The sequence below is a fragment of the Gopherus evgoodei genome, chromosome 9 (genome assembly GCF_007399415.2).
Source record: "Gopherus evgoodei ecotype Sinaloan lineage chromosome 9, rGopEvg1_v1.p, whole genome shotgun sequence".
Classification (NCBI taxonomy): Eukaryota; Metazoa; Chordata; order Testudines; family Testudinidae; genus Gopherus; species Gopherus evgoodei.
The window spans coordinates 87,052,902-87,073,571 of NC_044330.1; the positions used below are offsets into that span (position 1 = coordinate 87,052,902).

The window sequence follows — 20,670 nt, forward strand, 5'->3', positions numbered from 1 at the left end:
CAGTGCCAAGTACCAGATGCTTCAGAAGAAGGTGTAAAATCCATGTAATCATCAATCATGGAATAAACTACTTGCTGGGGGAAATTTCTTCCTGATCACAAGCAGTTAACAGTGGCTATTTTATGCCCCAAAGCATGAGGGTTATATCAAGTGTAAATTTTTATCATATCTAGCCTTTATCTACCCTATTAATTTAGCCAAAAATTAAAGATCATAACCTGGTTTGTTTATAAGCTGACCCCCACCAAGATGGATAAGGAAAAAATGGAAAATTTTTATAACCCGTTCATAAGCCAACCCTATAATTCAGGGGTCAGCAAACTTTGGCTCCTGGGCCATCAGGATAAGCCACTGGTGAGCCGAGATGGTTTGTTTACCTCGAGCATCCACAGGCACAGAGGTAAACCTAAGTGAACAAAGTGTCCCGGGACACCAGCTGCTTACCCTGGCGGCTGGGACAGAAACTGGTGGGGAAATATTTTGGGGAGGAGAGCTGGCAGTCAGGGGAGTAACCCCTGTGATCACCCCCTATACGACCCTACCCCTATCCCGGGACCCTCACATTCTCCCCATCCCTTCCCACCTTATCTGGGGAAGGCCACGGGAGGATGTCTCTGGCCTGGCTGGAGCTGCTCCGGCAGGCTGGGCAGCACGGCCGCAGCCTGCTCTGGCAGGCCAGACCAGGTGGTGCAGCCACAGCATGTTCCAGCGGCCATGGCCACAGCCTGCTCTGGGGCGGGGCCGAGCGGCACAGCTGCAGCCTGCCAGCGCTGGGGCTGCAGCTGCTTCAGAGGCGAGGCCAGAACTGGAGAGACTCTGGCCCCACCTCTTCCCTTCTGGCTCTGCTGGCTGTGCTGCGTCTCCTTGCTCCCTCTGTTGGGGGGAGGAGCTGTGTCCCACCTCTGCCTCTCTATACCCGTTCATAAGCCAACCCCCTTCTCTGGTGCTTCCCTTTTTTACTAAAAAAATTCTGCTTCTGAACAAGTATATGCAGTATTTACAGCAATTTTGCAAATTAACCCTTTCATTTCTGTGCTGAAAGAAAACTACAGTGTTTCAAATGGTTAAGACTAGGCTTGGAAAAATTAGATTTTTATTGGCCAGTAAAGGTTAATTCCACCATACACACACAAATCAATGAAAAAAGATTTCCATCAGTGATAATCAAAAATATCAGATAGGCAAAGAAAGAAAAATGCTGCTTGAGAACTTATTAGAGTTTGATTTAAGGATAGTTACTTTATATATATTTTTACATGTGATGTTGGCAATTGGTGTTTTAATGCTTATAAAACTTTAATTTTTTGAATCGCGGCCTCTAATGTCATTACATAATTACTGTCTGCCTCCCCACTTTGTCTGACATCCCCATAATTTCCAGTAACTTCAACAATTTAAACTGATAAAAATCTTTACATTTGTGTAAACATAAACATCAATATTATCCCTCAAAGTTATGAAAAATGAAAAAAATGAATTCTGCCAAGCCTAGTTAAGACCTGGTATAGGCTTCAGTCCACCTAGAATAAAATGCATCTCTTCTTTTTCATGTAGGACCTGATACGAAGAGATATTCTGTATTACAAAGGTCGCATTGACATGGATAAATATGAAGTGGTGGATATAGAAGACGGGAGAGATGATGACTTCAACGTCAGCATGAAGAATGCCTTCAAACTTCATAACAAGGAGACTGAGGAAATTCACTTATTCTTTGCCAAGAAGCTGGAGGAGAAACTGCGATGGCTCAGAGCTTTCAGAGAAGAAAGAAAGATGGTTCAAGAAGATGAAAAGATAGGTAAGGGATCAAAAACCAATGGGATGGTGGCTGTTGGGTTTTGCCCCTCGGGGGGAGAAGGCCAAATTACTGTGCTTTAGAATTATAGTTTAACTTCATTATAACATCCCTGGCTTATCTCAGAGTTGCTGTGAAGATTTGCTCATTTAGGAGCAAATGCTGCCCTTGGCTTCAAACTTCAGCATAAGGAAACTCCACAAGGTGATGCAGGAGAGAGAAATGTACAATCCCCCAGCCACTGAGAGGCAGCAAAGCCTCACAGCTGCAATAATTTCTGCCCTAGGTAAGCACCACCACTGCAGGGAGAAAGGCAGACAGACTCACTAATCTACCAGCCTTTCCCTCCTCTCTGCACTACCACAAAAGGTTATTGTAACCAAGATTTGCAGCTGGCTTATTGTCTTTTGCTCGTTCCTGAAGTACGGTGTTCATTTATGGCACAGTATAAATAATGCTAAAAATAATGTTTATAAGGTTGCTTTTTAGGCAGCCTCCTCCCAGTGATGTCATGGTGAGGCTTTACTTTAAAAGAAGATTTGTTTTTTATTAAAATGTCTCTCTGTGTGGGTAGCCCCACCAGGCAGTGCTTTGCCACCCATGGGTTATTAGTTTAATAAATGAAGCATGAAGAAATATTCAGAAAAAGAGGGTTGGAAAGCGATTTTCTGAACTCTTTGCCATGTTCCCTTTTTCCAGGCTTTGAAATTTCTGAAAATCAGAAGCGGCAAGCAGCAATGACAGTAAGGAAAGTCAGTAAGCAAAAAGGTAATTGGCAGCCTGTGTTTCGTTAGGTGAAGCCAGGGTGGAGTGGGGCTTTCTGCTGGGCTGCAGTCCACATTCCCTCTGATTTTTCACCAGTCTCTTTTTTTATCTCGTTTGTGTGTTTCATATAATTTGTTGATGTATCCACGGGCCAAATTCATTTCCAGTGTAACTCTGTTGTAGCCAGTGGACTTACATGAGAGGTGATTTTGATTTCATCTGTCCAGTCTAGTATCCAAAAGCAATCCTGTGGGCAGGAATTTATCTCAAACCATAGGCAGTATATAGATGCATCTCACCCCAGACTGAAACTAAAGCAGGTGAGAAGATACATAGAGGCTTTGCTAATTCCCCGAGTCTCCCATTGGAAAAAAAAGGGAGATGGCTAAAAGCCTGGATGTGTTGAGGTTCCACCAGTCTACTTCTTTTTGAAGTGGGAGGCTCATGGAACTTGCATATATCCTTTTAAGGATAGCACAGTTGCATCAGCACTAGCAAACATAACATCCTAGTAAAGACACTATATATCCACTAGTCCTATAAGATCATATTTGTCCTCCTGCATGGGAAGAGTACAGTCAGCCAATAAGAGTCATGTCAGATATTAAGTCACTGGCCAGAGTTAATGATCAGTTCTAATAATTCCTGCAGCTGCAGGTTTTGGAATGATAATTGTTGGGGAGAGAGGAGTCATAGTAACAATCTTTCAAGTCATGGAGTCTTCAGAAAAAGTATGAGAAGTCATGAACATGCCTTCTGGTTACCACAATATCGTGGCACTTTCAGGTCTCCAAGTGGTTAAATGTTTTGGGAACAACTCAGGACTTCTTGGGTACCTGCAGTCACCAGCTGCCCCCTCCCCATTGTATAGCTTTTACAGCCCTATGCTTGCTTTTTCAAATATCTTTTAACCTTTAATGAATTGCTAGCTCTCTTCCTCACCTGGTTGTTCCCTACTGCCCTGATGGTCCAGTAGTGCTTTGTTAGGCCCAATGGGAACCCACTGATCTCCTATGTCCTTGCACTGTTGTTGTTGATCTACTGCCATCTACTAGCCACTAGTGTTGTCCTCTGAGTTCTCTAAAAACTCTCATGGCCAGATTTTCAAAACTGGAAATGTGCAAAAAATGCATGTGGGTGCCAAATGTACGCATCATTGCATCAGTGCACGGGAACTGCACATTCAGTAGACCAGTTTTGCATGTACCGGCCACCTGTATGGGCACAATTCTGAAATTTTTCTCCTTCACTATCCTATTGCACACTGACTCTGGAGCATGCAAACAGTTCATTGAAATCACACTAGCTGGAAAATCGCAGGATCTGTGGCTCTAATGACAGCCCCGGCAAATCAAGTTTTCATTAGTGCTAATGAAACTGACTCAGCTCAAGTGTACCTGAGAGTGCATATGAATATTTCCAGTTGAACTGCTGTATTTCCATCCTGACAAACTCAGCGTCCTTAACTATATTTAATTTTTACACAGCAATTGCTCTCTTATTCTCTCTCTCCTTCTTTCTCTGTGGGGGAAAAAACAAAAGGAGAGGGGAATTTTAATAGCCTAGGCTTCTTAGGCTATAAAATTAATTAGCTTCCCTCTTCCTGGAACATCAGTCAGCACCTCCCTTATCCAGAATGACCCTATGCTCAAATATTGGGAATTCTTTTTATGATATGAAGTGCTTGAGTCTGACGGAAACTCATTATGACTCAAAACATCAAGTGGAATGGTGTTCAATTGTTTTACCTAAGACATTAATTCTGAAATAATAACAAAACCTTTTGCATAGCATCATTAAATTAGCAACTCTGTCTCACATGTAATGTCTTGTGCTTCAGTGATCATAGCCCAGCCTCAAGTTAATTAAATTAAGTACTGATAAAGTAAATTTTGTAAAGCCAAACTCTTGCTAAGTACCATCAAATCCAGTTGATTTTATTACCTCGTAGAGTATGGTTTGGCTTATAGAATAATAGACGTGTAGAACTGGAAGGGACCTCAAGAGGTCATCTAGTCCAGTCCCCTGCACTCACGGCAGGGCTATGTAATAACTAAACCATTCCTGACAGGTGTTTGTTTAACCTTTTCTTAAAAACCTACAATGATGGAGATTCCACAACCTCCTTAGGCAATTTGTTCCAGTGCTTAACTACTGTGACAGTTAGGAAGTTTTTCCTAATATCCAACCTAAACTGCCCTTGCCTCAATTTAAGCCCATTGCTTCTTGTCTTATCCTCAGAGGTTAAAGAGAACAATTTTTCTTCCTTGTAACAACCTTTTATGTACTTGAAAACTGTTATCATGTCCCCGTCCCCCCAAGTCTGCTCTTCTCCAGACTAAACAAATCCAATTTTTTCAATCTTCCATCATAGGTCATGTTTTCTAGACCTTTAATCATTTTTGTTGCTCTTCTCTGGACTTTCTCCAATTTGTCCACATCTTCCCTGAAATGTGGTTCTCAGAACTGGACACAATACTCCAGTTGAGGCCTTATCAGCTCAGAGCAAACTAGAAGAATTACTTCTCATATCTTGCTTACATCCCAGAATGATGTTTGCTCTTTTTGCAACAGTGTTGTTATACTGTTGATTCATAATTAGCTTGTGAACCACTATAACCCTGAGATCCCTTTCTGCAGTACTCCTTCCTAGGCAGTCATTTCCCATTTTGTATGTGTGCAATTTATTGTTCCTAAGTGGAGTACTTGGCCTTTGTCCTTAATGAATTTCATCCTGTTTACTTCAGACCATTTTCTCCCATTTGTCCAGATCATTTTGAATTTTAATCCTATCTTCCAAAGTACTTGCAACCCCTCCCAGCTTGGTATTGTCCGCAAACTTTATAAGTGTACTCTCTATGCCATTAGCCCTGATGAAGATATTGAAGAGACCTAGACCCAGGACTTTTCCCTGTGGGACTCCACTTGATATGCCCTTTCATCTGACTGTGAACCACTAATAACTACTCTCTGGGAACTGTTTTCCAACCAGTTATGCGGTTGTATTTCCCTAGTTTGTTTATGAGAAGGTCATGCAAGACAGTACCAAAAGCCTTACTAAAGTCAAGATATACCACATCTACCACTTGCCTCCCTACCCACCACAAGGCTTTTTACCCTGTCAAAGAAAGCTGTTAGGTTGGTTTGACATGAGTTATTCTTGACAAATCCATACTGACTCATATTTATCACCTTATCTTCCAGGTGTTTGCAAATTGCTTTTGCATAATACCCCCTAGACTGGCCCTTGTGTGAGTAGCCCTATTGAGCAGCTGGCTTCAGTGGGAGTACTTAGCAAGCATTATTCAGCAAGAGGAAGGGTAGCAGAATTAGTTTCCAAGTTATTTGGAGTTTCAGGGTGCTTTTGTTGACTTGTCTTGTAATAATTTCATGCATATTTGAAATGTATCCCCAACAAGGCTTTACCAAAGGCATTAATAAATACTTGGAGACAGTGTATTCCTAGTAACTAGTTGTAGTTACCTCTGCTAAGAGAAAGGTAACCAGTTCTCATGCTTCAGGATGACTGCAGCAAGGGATCAGGTAGGCCTGCGGCCATTTCTATGTACACATTGCAGAGCTAGACATATGCATTGCAGAGAGGTTTGGGTTGTCTCTGATGCATCAGTTGTAGAGGTAGATATGCTGGAGGGTAGGGATAGAGTCCAGAGTGACCTAGACAAATTGGAGGATTGGGCCAAAAGAAATTTCATGAGGTTCAACAAGGACAAATGCAGAGTCCTGCACTTAGGACGGAAGAATCCCATGTACCGCTACAGGCTGGGAACTAACTGACTAAGCAGCAGTTCTGAAGAAAAGGGCCTGGGGATTACAGTGGATGAGAAGCTGGATATGAGTCAGCAGTGTACCCTTGTTGCCAGGAAGGCTAACAGCATATTGGGCTGCATTAGTAGGAGCATTGCCAGCAGATCAAGGGAAGTGATTATTCCCCTCTATTCAGCACTGGTGAAGCCACATCTGGAGTATTGCGTCCAGTTTTGGGCCCTCCACAACAGAAAGGATGTAGACAAATTAGAGAGAGTCCAGTGAAGGGCAACGAAAATTATCAGGGCTGGGGCACATGACTTACGAGGAGAGCCTGAGGGAACTGGGCTGGTTTAATCTGCAGAAGATATGAGTGAGGGGGGATTTGATAGCAGCCTTCAACTACCTGAAGGGGGGTTCCAAAGAGGATGGAGCTTGGTTGTACTCAGTGGTGGCAGATGACAGAACAAGGAGCAATGGTCTCAAGTTGCAGTGGGGGAGATCTAGGTTGGATATTAGGAAACACTATTTTACAGGAGGGTGGTGAAGCACTGGAATGGGTTACCTACGGAGGCGGTGGAACCTCCATCCTTAGAGGCTTTTAAGGCCTGGCTTGATAAATCCCTTGTTGGGATGATTTAATTGGGGTTAATCCTGCTTTGAGCAGGGGTTGGACTAGATGGCCTCCTGAGGTCTCTTCCAACCCTAATCGTCTATGATTCTATGAATTGTGCCTCAAAGCACTTAACCATGTGCTTAACTTTAAGCATATAAATAGTCCAATTGACATCAGTGCTACCTATATGCTCAAAGTAAGCACATGCTTAAACACTTTGCCTGATCACTGCAGCACTTGATAGCCCAACAAGCTGATCTCATGTGTTAAGACCTCTGTGCCCATGTTTTAGATCACTGAATATCTTTTGTAGCCTTATTTTTACCATCTGCTATGCTATATCAGTTGACCTGTTCTGTGGGAAACCGCAATAATTTCCCTCTTACAGAATGCTGAAGGAAAGGATAGAAGCAGTTAAGGAGATTAAACGGAAAGTGCAATCAAGTGTGTTGGAGGCGAACTAGAAAGTTTTCAATAATATTAACAGCAGCTTATTTCATGAACTGTCATACAGCATTTCCCCGATTACTCTGGAGTCAGCCTGCATATTTATTAAGAGGAAATATTTAAAGGACCACTAGCTGCAATACACTAGAGAGAGAAAGTGTGGAAAATGAGACTGACAAGGAAGAAGCCTCCAAACTCTGCCAGATAAACTTGATGAAACTTTAATCAGATGATTAAGAGACAGCATAAACCTTTGCATTTTGGGTTTGTTTTGTTTTGCTTTTTTTTTAAACCAGTGTCCTAAATGAATCATCCCATTTGGAACCAGCTTGCTGTTAACATAGACATACACACGTATGCACTTACAGGCATAGACACACATGCCCAGCCAAGATTCCTTCAGAATTGGTTTGATGTTGAGCAAGCGAGTCAACCTCAGATTTCAGCAACATACTGGGATTTGCACTACTTATTGGATTGGGAGAAATGTAATAATATCAGAGCGTGTGCCTTAAGATAGCATTAACCCAATCCTCCACCTTCTTTAAGTCCATTAGACATAAAGTGGATGAGTAGCATTGGCTTGTGCTCCTTCTCAGCAGACTAAGTTGTGAGATATTTTTTACAGACAGTGATTCAGATTCTTCTTCCGGTAACAGCCCTGCAGCCCCATGCAACTTCAGTTGGCGTAGCTGAGAGTAGAATTTAGCCTGCTGTATCCTAGAATAATTAAAATGGGAGATAGAAAAGTCTGGTTTGGCCTGGTTTTTAAAAAGAGCCTGTCACAATTACCAGGCTAGCTGCACCACTGTCCCTTCTTGGTCATCTTGAGTGCAACCCCAACAGGTGTCAGGTCATGGACCCCCACCTCCCCGGGGTGGAACTCTGCAGTTCACCACTCTCAGACTAGCACCTGGGTTTACAGTCCCCTATGTGCCAACCATGACTAGCTTAGCAGGTCCAATGGGGGCCAGATCCTGCAGAGGTTTCTCTTCGGAAGCCTCTGACAGCATACATTTGCAGTGAAACTGAGTCTCCAAAACAAGGCATGATTTATTTTGCCCATGATTTATTTTGCACAACACATAAAGAGGTGGATAACAAAGACTTTCACACATATTGCCTGACCTAAACTTAACCTTGCCATCCATAACTTGGGAGGATCTGGCTTATTTCCCGTGTCTGAGTTGGGAGAAACAGCCTATGCTGATTGAAGCCTGGTCCCTCTCTCTGAGTGTCTCAGGCTTCTCACTGAAACATCCTGGCCAGTTTCTCTGACCACTTTCCCTTCCTTTCTGCCAGGTTTAGGTTTCCGTTAACAATCAAGTCTATTAGGTCATGTAGTGCATCCCTTATTGCCAATGCAGGATTGCTCAGTGCACTGTATTTCACACTGATTTGTCCATTCCACTTTTAAGTGACTCTAACAACAGTAGGGTGACCAGACAGCAAGTGTGAAAAATCGGGACGGGGTGGGAGGTAATTGGCACCTATATAAGAAAGAGCCCCAAATATCAGGACTGTCCCTATAAAATCAGGACATCTGGTCACCTAAACAACAGGGACTTAAAAACTCTCTTATTTTATCTAACCATCAGGATTGTTTGCCAGTACCCCTGGTAATGATTCCTCTCCCTTCAAAAACTGGTAGACACTTGTCAAATCCCCTGGTTAGTCTTTTTCTATCCCCATGTATGGTAACAAGTAACATATTCACTTCTCATTCACATAATGCTTTTTGGCATATATTCCTAGATGCTTTCAAAATCCCCATCCAACATTTTCAGATGGGACTAGTGATTCTGGGTGCCTCAATTTTTGGCTGTTCAACTTGGGGCTCCTTAAAGAGGTCTGATTTTCAAAGGCTTGATGCTTAGCACTTTCTACAAATTAGATCCCATTAAGGTGTCTCAAGTTGGCCATTCAAAAGTTAAGGCTCCCCAAATCATTCGTCATGAATATTAGCTTTTCCTGGACATAACAACATAGGATTCATTATGCCATATAAAACCATTAGTCTGTCTAGTCAGGTAACTCGACTTTATCAGGGGTCTTAACCTAATGATTCATAAGAAGGAATGATATCCCCTTGTTTTTGTAATTTATCTAATAGCACAAGCCTATGTGGGGTGGGATCTCCTTTCTGAATCCCACAAGCAATCGATAAATGCTATGAAGAATGAGATTTGCTTTTTTCTCATAATTTTGGACAAATTTATTCTTTATTATTGCTGTTTTCATGAGTAGCATAACAGTGGGCTAAGGAGCTGCATTTTCCAATGTGCATGCTTCAATTCCCTTAGCAGACCATGGTGAGGCCTCCAAAACCCCCTTGACATGCTGAGGAGTTTCCAGTATTCCCTGCTGCCCTCCATACCCTAATTGCTGAATACTCCCACTACCATTAAGTGGCCTCATCCTTCCCCTAGCAGTCTGTAAGAATTCACTAAGAGCTAAATTCTCAACTGGTATAAACTGGCATAGCTCCATCAGCTAAAGCTTTGGCTCCAGAATGCATTCTCTTCTTAGCTGCCAAGTCTTTCTGCTACCCTCATTCATATTAAGTGACTTGACCTCATGCCCAGCTAACCTCAATTCACAAAAATACTGACCCAGATTCCTCCCAAGGGTCATACCGTCCTAATTTCTTCTGACATCTCAAACCTCTGCAGCTCAGTTGTCAAACATTCCCAGTTTCCAAGTGTCTTCTACCTGGAAATCAGATGGCATCTTAAGGGTTAACTGGCCCATTTGTTAAACTCTTTTTTTAAAAGGGAGGGGAGGCACACTTGTATTTTCAGATGTAATCAAGGTAATTTCCCTTTGTTCACAAAGCTTTCCACACTGCAGATGAAAGAATGTCATTACTGGATGGAAATCATGTTATCATACTACTTCCCTGCAAATATGTAAAAGACATGGTGCAAATCCCAATGCTCATAAATTACATGGGCCGCAAACTGAACCTTCCAAAGCCCATGAGTGCCACAGTTACCATGTAGCCACAGCATTTTTCAGTGTTTTCAGTCTGAAAGTATCAATGGTGATTATGATTTTCATAACACAGATGAAATTGGTTCTTCACTGGAGGAATTACTAATCCAGTTAGAATCTGACCTGAGATACAGTTAGGATCTCCAAAGCTAAGCAAGGACAGACTGAATGAATATTTGGATAGGAGACCTCCAAGGAATACCTAAGTGCAAAAGGAAATGACATTGGTGACTAAATAGGGGGCACTCCTGCTTCTGAGTCAGTTCTGAACAAATACTCCAGCAGAGTGCTGAGAGTATCATCTGTTGGGTGAGATGTGAAACTGACCTCTTGCCTTCATTAGACTGCAAAGGACGGTTTGAAGAGTAGAGGTGTTTCCCCCCATGTCATGCCCAGACTTCCAGCTGAGTGATTCTGACCACCTAAATTCTCCCTGTAGTTTCAGTTAGATAATATTTTTCTTCCTATCTAGTTCTAACTTGTCATGTAGATTTGCTGTGTGCTGTTTATAAGTGTCACCCCAGCAGTGGCTGTATTTCAGTGAGTGAACTCTGTAGTTCAATAAAATGGACAGTGCAAGGAGTATATCCTCATCAAATGATGAATACTTTGGCACAGTTTCCTGTTGAAGGGGCGTGCTGCATGGTACCCCACAGAAATACATCAGACATAAGGCAACTGAACTTGTGATGAGGTTGAGTGCGCCTCCTAAGAGGTGTGAATTCCCTCACTGCTGTCGAGACTCAGGAGAACTGAGGGTTTCCACCATAGGACACTCTCCATTCACCAGCAATACAGCACCAACTTCAGCCCACGCTGAACTAGAATATATTTATATTTTATCACCCATCTCTTAAATCCAGCTAATAGATAGACAAGTTGTTTAGATGCCTGTGCAGAGGAAAGGGACATGAAATAGCTACCAATCAAGGCATGAGAGAAATCCTTAAAGGGTCAGGATCGAATAAGCATAGAAAGACATCTTATATTTGGCTTTACTCTTTTAATTCTTTCAGTGCCAGGGAATTCATTTTGAGAGCACAAGTACAAAAAGCATTTTGGAAAAAAGTTAGGAGCAAGGTAGAGATGGCTTGAAATCCTTTCAGGGTTTTTGGTGTTGAGGGTTGTTGTTTTTTTAAGATGAGAAACCTAAGTGATTCAAACTGACATTGCCTCGCACTGAAATACTGCTCATTTTCAACTGACAGTATATCGTCTCTCTTCGCTGCATTTGGTCTGACAAATGATAAACTGCAAAGCTACTTTTTTTGTTTGTTTGTTTGTTTGATGCTGAACAGCATTCCCTCAACCCCAGCCCTACTGAACAATCTGACTAGACAATATTTGGTCCTGCCATGAGGGCAGGGGACTGGACTCGATGACCTCTCGAGGTCCCTTCCAGTCCTTGAGTCTATGAGTCTATGAGACTGCAGCTGCAACCCTTGGATTCTACCTGGGTGCTGAGTTCTTCATGAACCAGCAGAAGGAGCTCCAAGTCTGATCACGACTTGTGTAACTGTTTCCCTGTGCCTAGGGAAAAGCAGCGTGACTGCGGTGCCTGGAAATCTTTCCTTATCTATCGATTCTTCCCTTTGCATTTTGAATTCTGCTCACAGAGGCAGCCTGAGATTGCAGCATTCTTCAGTGGAAAGGAATTTTGCTCATTTTTTCCGGTTAAATTGCAATGGAGTTATGGCTTTGCATATAAAAAAAATCCTTAAAGACAATTTAGCACAGCTACTTGAAGTTCTGATGAGGGAGGAAGCCAGTTCAGTTCAGATACAAATATATTAACTCTTTGTTCATTCTGAGAACTAGTCTTGTTCTGAGGTTCTGAATATGTTCCGGTAAGTAGGATTTTTCCCCCACATCCAGTGTTTCACCATGCCCCAAAATACACCGATACCCGAAGAACGGCCATTCTTGTGGCGTTTTTATCTGCTATTGGAAGTGACATGCTGAAAATCTCACGAGAAAAGCTACTCTTGTGGGATTGCTGAATTTATTCTGCAGAGCACAAATACTCATATTTGCATGCACACAAATGCAAGGGCAAAATAGCACATGCGTCCCTGGCTGTAGCTGTAGTAATTGCTTGCACAAATTAGACATACAGTTTTGACAGTTTACCCCCTCTTTACTTTCACCTGCCCAAGGGAGCTGGAGCCAATTTGCCCCCTCCTTCTATGCAAATTAGGTCAGCCTCAGGACTTCTCTAATTTCGGTAAGATGTCGTGGTCATGGATCGCTGGAACACAGCATGATTTGGCCACATTCCCTCTTTCCCCATCACACTTCATCTTCCGCCATTACGTGGAGTGAGCCACCAGGGATTATTATAGAGCTGGCTATGCCGGTTCGATACCAGGTGGGGATTTCCCCATGCCACAGGCATCCTCAGATGCTGAGCTAAAGCGTAGATGCCTGAGCAGTCTAATTGGAGGATGGAGGCATCCTGCTGTCTCTTATGATATCCTAGAGCCAAACCATTCAAGATTTGGCCGTGGCCCTCTCTCTGTAATGATGGGGCATCAAGCACTCAGTGGAACTGGCATTCTACTGTGCAAGCATCTTACTCACGATTCACATATTTTGAGGTAGGAAAAATAAGCTTGTAAACATATGAGATTAGCAAATCTGATCAAGCATCCAAGAGCCTACCAAAGAGGTGTAGGAACCAAACAGATTGTTGTTTTCAGCTTGACTTGGAACACATAACTGTGATGAAGTTGGTTAGGGTTACTAAGTCATGAATCATGCAGCAACTTTTGTCCATGCTAAAAATTTAAAAGGATGACTGTACTTCCTGGATTGGATAGAGAGCAATATGAGTAGTAGTATTTGTTATCAGATAAAACAAATGGTCATTTAATTTCTTTGGAGAAATCAATCCCATTTCCATATTCCTCATCTCGAAGCACAATTCAAAAAAATCCAGGAAATGTTTCCATTCAATCTCAAATCTGGTTGGTTTTTAACCAGCCTTGCTTGGTATTTACAATAACAAAGGGGAGTAAATTACTTCTCTTCCCTCTCCAGACATATTAAACTCTTAGCTTGTTATAATGGAAGAACCTATATAATGATGCACCAAGATTAAATGGTTGGCAGCTTAGCTTCACATAATAATGCAGTACATTTTGTGAGAGTTTAATTCTTTGCCTGTAATTGCTTTGAACATATATCGCACCTCCCATCCCCGGATCCCAAAGCACTGGCACATGAAAGTGTGTGTTTGTTTGCTGATAGGTATTGCTGACAACATGCAGAGAATCGAATCTCTTGTATGCCAGTCACTGTGGTATCTAGGTGCTAATTGTAATATTTTGTCTTCTCTGGCACCTCCCACCTGCAGATCTCAAAGCATTTTACAAACATTAATTAACTTAGCTTCAGAAGCCTCATATGAGGAAGGTGGGTATTGTCCTTATTTTTCAGATGGGGAAACTGATCACAATAGGCTGGCCCACCACCTCCTGCAGTATAACCCAGGGGAGCAGGAGATCTCCATAATGTTCCCCCCACATTGTTTTATTGGGGGGCTGCCCTACCCACAGAATGAGTAGCAGGTTCTGCAGGCAACAGTGGGGATCCGCAGAAGGCCAGAACTTTCTGCATTTGCTTCAAAGCTCTGATGTTCCCTCTGCTCTCCCCTGCTTCCATTTTATCACACTGCCCACGGACCTTGCTTAAGAAGGGAATTACCCTTCATGGATGGTCTCAGCAAGAAGGAAGTATAACCAGTGGCCATATTACCTTTCCCTGGTAATCTCCACAGGCATAGTGGTGGTTGTCCCCTCAGCCCCATCATCATCAGTTCAGGGCTACCCATCCTCTACCTCCCCCACAACCACCCATGTGGATCCCAGTTCCATAGAGCATCGTCTGCAGGGTTCTGTGTCTTAAAGACAGTGGACCCCTTACCCCTTCTACGTCAGAGGAGGCCCTCTCTGGCCCAGAGAGATTGTAATTTGCTCAAAGTCACATAGAAATTATGTGACAGAGCTAGTAATAGACACCAGGACTTCAGACTCACTGTATTATGCTTCAGCCACAAGACCATCCTTTCTTTGGAATACCTCGCCTTGGAGATAGGGCTGGGAAGTTAGCAGTCAGTGACTCTTATGAGATTCCCAGTACTTTCTGATTTAGAAGCTGAAACCAGGCTGGTGAATTTAAAACAAGCCATTAGGGAAAAGTCCCACAGGAGTTAGCAGAGGAAGCAATGACTTCTGTCTTTTGAAACCAACAAATGGAATTCTATAGAAGAGGTACAGTTCTCTACAATGTAACAATTCCATAGACAAGACTTCACCTTTTCCATAATAGAGTGATTTCTAGATAACCATATCTAATGGTTCTATAGGGCTCTCTTGGCTTAAATTATATAAGACTTTTCCGTAAGAGAAAAGCAAAACTCCACCAAAACAAAAGTAATTGATCTTTCTCAAATCTCTAGCTTGCTAGTTTAGGTTGCATTTGGCGTGAGAGTTTAAGTTAGTTGCGAATTTCATCCCTAGAATTGCCTTCTACTGCTTGTGTCCCCATTGGTTGGGGCCTTGGTTTTTAAAGCTGTAGCAAGTAATATCATGAGTACGTTTTTTGACCCAACTGAACTCTGACTGACCTCTTTCTTTTTCCCTTCCCCACCATCAATGCAGGTGTCAGCTACTCCAGGTCGGTTCCTCCAGCCTATCCACCACCCCAGGATCCATTAAATCAGGGACAATACATGGTGACAGATGGCATATCCCAGTCCCAGGTCTTCGAGTTCACCGAACCCAAACGCAGCCAGTCACCATTCTGGCAAAATTTCAGCAGGTTAACGCCATTCAAAAAATAATACCTAGAGTGAGATGGAGAATTTTAAAATAAAAATTTTAAAAAATTAAAAATAAAAATAAATAAATAAAATTATATTTATAGATGGACCTTTTTTCGGAGAAGCACTGTTGCAATTAAAAATAATTATATATATACACACACATATATATATATCTATATATATATATAGATATAGAAGGACCAAAAACTTTTTTGTTGTTGTTTTTGGGAAGCAAACTACAACTAGATACTAGAAAGCACCAATGACTTCTACTCATGGGCCCAATTTTATTTTATTTAATTGGTCAGACAACATCATTTTTTCTCTTCATTTTTTTTTTGTCCAACTTGTCGTTGTCTCTCCAGGACGATTTCTTGCTCGTTGTCAGTTTGTCACTGAAGTTCCTTACAGGCCACATTGGTGTATATTTTATTTTATTTATGCCTTTTATTTTTCTATGTTAGAGGTGAGGAAGATCTCTGCTCCCTTCTCCTTTTGCTCCCCCCACCCTTTGACTGTCCCCAGACGTCTTTTTTCAATGAACAGCATTTTCCCCCAGCATTCTCTGTTCTGAGTTGTTTCAGTCTGGGTGTGCTCTGTTGTGCACTGTGATATGCTGCTCAGTACTTCTATTGCTTAACTGTTTTTATAGGTGTTCTTGGGCCAGGGAGGGGGGTGTAAACAAACAAAAGGGGAGAACAGATCTTTATTATGTGAGAGATGAGTTCTATTCAATTGATTTGTTGCATCTTTAAACTGTGTTTCATTTCAATGCTGTGTATTTCAATCACCCATGCCCTTCCCAGTAATGTCGAAAGAGAACAATGGGGGCTTGTTTTGTTTTGTATTTTATTTTATTTTATTTTATTTTCTCCGGAGATTTTTTTTAGCTGAGAAATTACTCTGTGAGATATCCAATACTAGCTTTTTCCTACATAAGGATGACAGATGTTTTAAAATTGATTGATGGCCTCATGTCCTGCATTCTAGGTAGAGAAAAAATAGTTATTGAACACAAACAAAATGGCCAGTTTTCTTTCTGCAGGAAATAACTCAGAGGACCCATTTCCTGCCCCCACCCCCCACGCAGCATCACTGTTGTGAACCATTGATTGCAGTTTACAGGAGCAACGCTCCTAGATGTAACAGCCATCGCTGTACTTGCTTTCTGGTCTGTTACATTTTATTTGCCTTGAGTCCCGAACTACCAAACAGGACATTCGCTGTCAATGATGACCTAGTAGGTTAAGGATCAAAAACTTTGACTCAACATTTAATGCCTCCACCCTGTGGAAGAGGTTGGAAATTGCCTTTCAGAACAGATTGCACTGAAATCAGTGTCTGAGAAGTGTTGCCATGTGACCAGGACTATATCTCCAAATGTAGATCAGCAATCAGACTAGTCTAAACTGCAGCAATGGGTCAGCAAACTTGCACCATTGTCAATAGGCTGCACAGTAATTAGTTAACCTTTCTGTGTCTCTTTCTCTCCCTTTTTCTCACTCTGTATTCAGAGCTGCATTTTCAATGATGCCTCCTACAATTTCACTCTCAGATTGTAACCCTCAAACACATTAGTTTGCATGTACGGAAGCCTGCAGTTCGGCTCACAAAGCAGATCACTGCACTCACAAATACCTTTTTGCTTGGGCAAATGTGGACATTTTGCTCACATAAAAAGGTGTACATGAAAATTGTGCAGGTGCTGTTCTGTAGGCTCCTTTGAAAACGTGGGGCAAAATGATCCAAACTCTAATTTGTATTGACTCTTTTCTTTTTAATCTTATCTGCCATCCAAGCAAATCAGGCTAGCTACCGGTACGGAGAAATGCATGGAGCGGGGCACAGATTTAATTTTTCACCTGAAAAATAAGAACCTGTGAAGACCACCAGTGAATGATTTCAATATTTCCATGCAGTTTATTGTCTTGTAGGGCTAGAGCAAGCACTAAGATAAAGGCACCATGCCATGTTATAAGGACGTGACCATATTTCCCATCTAAAGCACAAAGATTATCTCAGCACTTTCTTTGCTACTGGAGAAAATAAAAATAAGCAGCAAAGAAAGTCTAGTATTTTAAAGAGAGGAAAGCTCCCCCCGATATGTAAATGATATACATTAGGCAAAAAAAGAAAAAGTCAAATCAGGAGGCAACCCAATTTTTTTTACCAGATACATTTTTTAAATACTCATTTGGATCTCTGCATTTTTTTATGGTTGACAGCTCAGATTTTAATACAGAATATGTGGCAATTATTATTTTTGTTTGTTTAATAGGATGGGTGTTTAGAGAAGTGAATGAGATGATTCCTCAAAAGTTGTAACATAAAGGATGAAACAAGACGTCTTACAATCTCTGAATGGCTGGAGAGAGAGACACAGAGAGAGAAAGATTAGCGCCTCCTTGTCAATATGATGAAAATAACCCCTGTACCTTTGCCTTTTTAATTGCTTAAGGGAGAAAAGTAACAAGCACATTAGTTAAGCCTGTTCATTTACTGTTTTATGCCTCTGAGAGTGAGAATGAAACCTCCATTATTTTTATGAGAAGATGCTTCCTTAATATTCAGCACTAGAAAAAAGAAACAACACAGCCACACCATTATTTGCATCATAAATCAAGATTCCCTTGATCTGACAAGGCCACTTGTTGGACTCACAGCTTTTTACTTACATGGAAAACCAAAACAAAATAGCTTTGCTAACTTTAAACTACCTGCACAAAAGCCAAGCAGCAGGTAAAGCAGATGCAGGCCTGTGTTCCAGAGCAAAACGAGGTTGGCCCTCAGTCATGGCATTCAAGAAAGCTCTTCCCATCCATAAGTTGCCAATGTGCTGCAAGAAATGAAGCATTAATAGAAAGATGAACCAGCAATGGGTCCCGCTTTTACTTACTTATTAATTATGGAATAGAGAGCTGGGTTGAGCAGTCTTGTATACTTGAAAGTTCCAGAAACACTTTAGATCTGATCAAATTGGGGGCGATTTTTGACTTAGCATGTTATATAGATTTTCATTTCAATGCCAGACAAGAGGAACCCACATACCGTTCCATGGGCAATAGAACAAGAGAGTTGTAACAGACTTAGATGTACACAGAATTTCTCCAGCTGAAACTATATATATATATAATATAAAAAACCTCCTCTTCCATAGGTAAATGATGTGCATTACCCCTTGACCTAGCAGAGGATGTAAGTTCAAGACTTTTGCCTCCCCATCCGCTCCAAAAGATAAAACAAGAACCAACCTAGGTGCATCTAACAGTTGTAAATAGAAAATAATACACAGAAAAATATATTTGAAATCTGTTTCAGTTCTTGGGTGGGCACTAGCCATCCACTGCAACGTTGATAGTACACTGTGGTGCTTTGGGTTTCTGGTTTTGTTCTCTTTATGCTCTGTCATTTTTTCATTGCAGCTACATTTCAGGGAACATGTATATTTAGTAGCTTTTGTAAGTTCTGCATGGCATCACCAAGCTTATTTTTCCTTGAGAAGATCAAAAGAGTCTAGAGGAGTTTAAAGGCACTATGATGATGCAGACTTGTAGCAGAGAATAAAAAAGAACAATCAAGGTTTTTAAAATACAAGTTTGAAGCCAAATACTGATATTTTAGTGCTTTTGGGGTTTTAACAGTATGGGTAAAAAAATGGATTTTGGTAACCCAGCTGATCCACACGTGCCAGTTTTATTATTTTGTTTATATTGAACTGTTTGACCCTGTCAAACAAGTGTCTAAATTGTGTGTATAAAACGAAACAAAACAAAGTGTTGAAAAAAAGTGTTGTAAAAACACTGAGCCTTATGAAAATATTTATGGAGTTAAATAAAAAGAAATGAAAAGGCATCTGAAGGCATTTTAAATCCTTTTCCTCGCAGAGTGGTCTTACTCTTTTTCCCAAGGATGTGGAAGAATTGTCTGGATGGGGGGGCGGGGGGGCTGGTTTATCAGCAAAGCAGCCAGTAAGCAATTCATATGGAGCCAGAAAAGGGGTTGGAGTGTCTCCCGAAAAATAACCCACACTCCTTGCCCATGCCCTCCACTGAACTGAGCTGAAACAATGGATTAAGGATGAGAGGGTCAATTCTTACAAATACTGGATTTCAAGTCTGATTCTGCATTAAGTACCGTTCAGGGGGAGTCTTCCCCAGAAACATTGTTTTAAATTATGGTTTTGATTACTAAATTCTGGTCAGCTTTACAGCAAAAAAGAAAGGCCACAAAATTCACCCAACAGACATCAAGTTGCTGATACATTGGTGTTAACATAAGAAAAATCCCTGAGCATATTGATAGTATAGCACGGGCAGTATTTTTCTGAGCAAGAAGCCAGTGCCTCTGTCCTTCCCTGTCCCTCTTCTCCCCTGTCACCACACCCCCCAAATCCATTACAAATGTTGGCTCAAAAAAATGTGACCACATTCTCAACTTGGTCTTCCCTGGAAGTGAAAGGAGATGGTGACCCTCAAGAAGAAACGAAAAGTCACACAGTGCCCACTCCAGAGACACGCTGACGTTTCTCAGGGGAAGACAAGAGGCCTGAATTAGTACCAAAAATTGGTTTGCAGTTAAGACAATTCTAATTATTTAACCCTTGTGTTCAGATCAGTTAGCAATCCCCATGCTGATACCACCTTATCTAGAATGTATAGAGACAACACTGTAAGTGCCCAGAAGCAGCTGCATCCAAACAGATACCAATCTCAACAAATAACTCTCTGTCTCCCCTTTCACTCTCTGTATTCTGGATGCTTTCCTGGGTGACTAGTTGTCAGCATGCTAGCATGGTGAGGGACTAGAGGATCAGCCCACTCATGTTGGCAAACCAATCAGCAAGGGAAATAAAAAAAGAAAAGGAGAAATCATCAGTGCTACGTGAATTACAGAGAGAATGCTGCAGCATTGCAAGCAGAGTGTTTATTCCAGAGTCTGTGTGGGCTAAGAAGTGAGATCAATGGAATAAAACATCACAGATTTGCCATTTCCTTCTCTTCCATTAGTACACTGAAAAAGCTTCATTGTATTGTATAAAATTTGTTTGTAGTGAAGATACTGATGATTCTTCTATTACAGTGACTTTATTTCTGTTATACCAAATGATTGATATGGATTGGACCTAGGGTGGTGTTTTGTTTTGACTTGAGGATGTTGGTGAAATAGCTGTTTATTGCTGTTTGTTTTTAAAAGTACATGATTTTTAACCTAAATGTCCCTTTAATTTTCTACTTTCTGATTGGCTTAGTGGACAGAGCCAATCGGAGACTGGTTCAGCCATTAGCGTACAGGTTTTATGTAGGTACAAGTTTTATTCGTTTTTGTTTTCTTGGTCTTTCTTCGAACAGCAGGCATTAAGACAAGTTACCATGGGCTTCAGACATCCAGCATTCACAGATTGCCATGGACTTCATTTGGTATAGCAGAAGAGAGGCCAAATTTTAAACTGTTTCACATCTTGGG

At 41.5% G+C, this 20,670-nt stretch overlaps 1 protein-coding gene across 9 annotated transcripts in view; it reads left to right on the forward strand.

The window, feature by feature from the left end:
* ARHGEF9 (Cdc42 guanine nucleotide exchange factor 9) overlaps positions 1-19,020 on the forward strand; it is a 326,751-nt gene extending 307,731 nt beyond the window's left edge. For 8 of the 9 annotated variants that reach the window (XM_030576347.1, XM_030576355.1, XM_030576349.1 and 5 more), the window contains 3 exons: positions 1,555-1,798; positions 2,495-2,563; positions 15,044-19,020. In XM_030576347.1, coding sequence (XP_030432207.1) covers positions 1,555-1,798; positions 2,495-2,563; positions 15,044-15,225 — 495 coding nt within the window. In that variant the 3' untranslated portion in view covers positions 15,226-19,020. The remainder of the gene's footprint in view (positions 1-1,554; positions 1,799-2,494; positions 2,564-15,043) is intronic. The other variant, XM_030576348.1, reaches the window with a different exon arrangement.
* Positions 19,021-20,670: the final 1,650 nt, after the last annotated feature.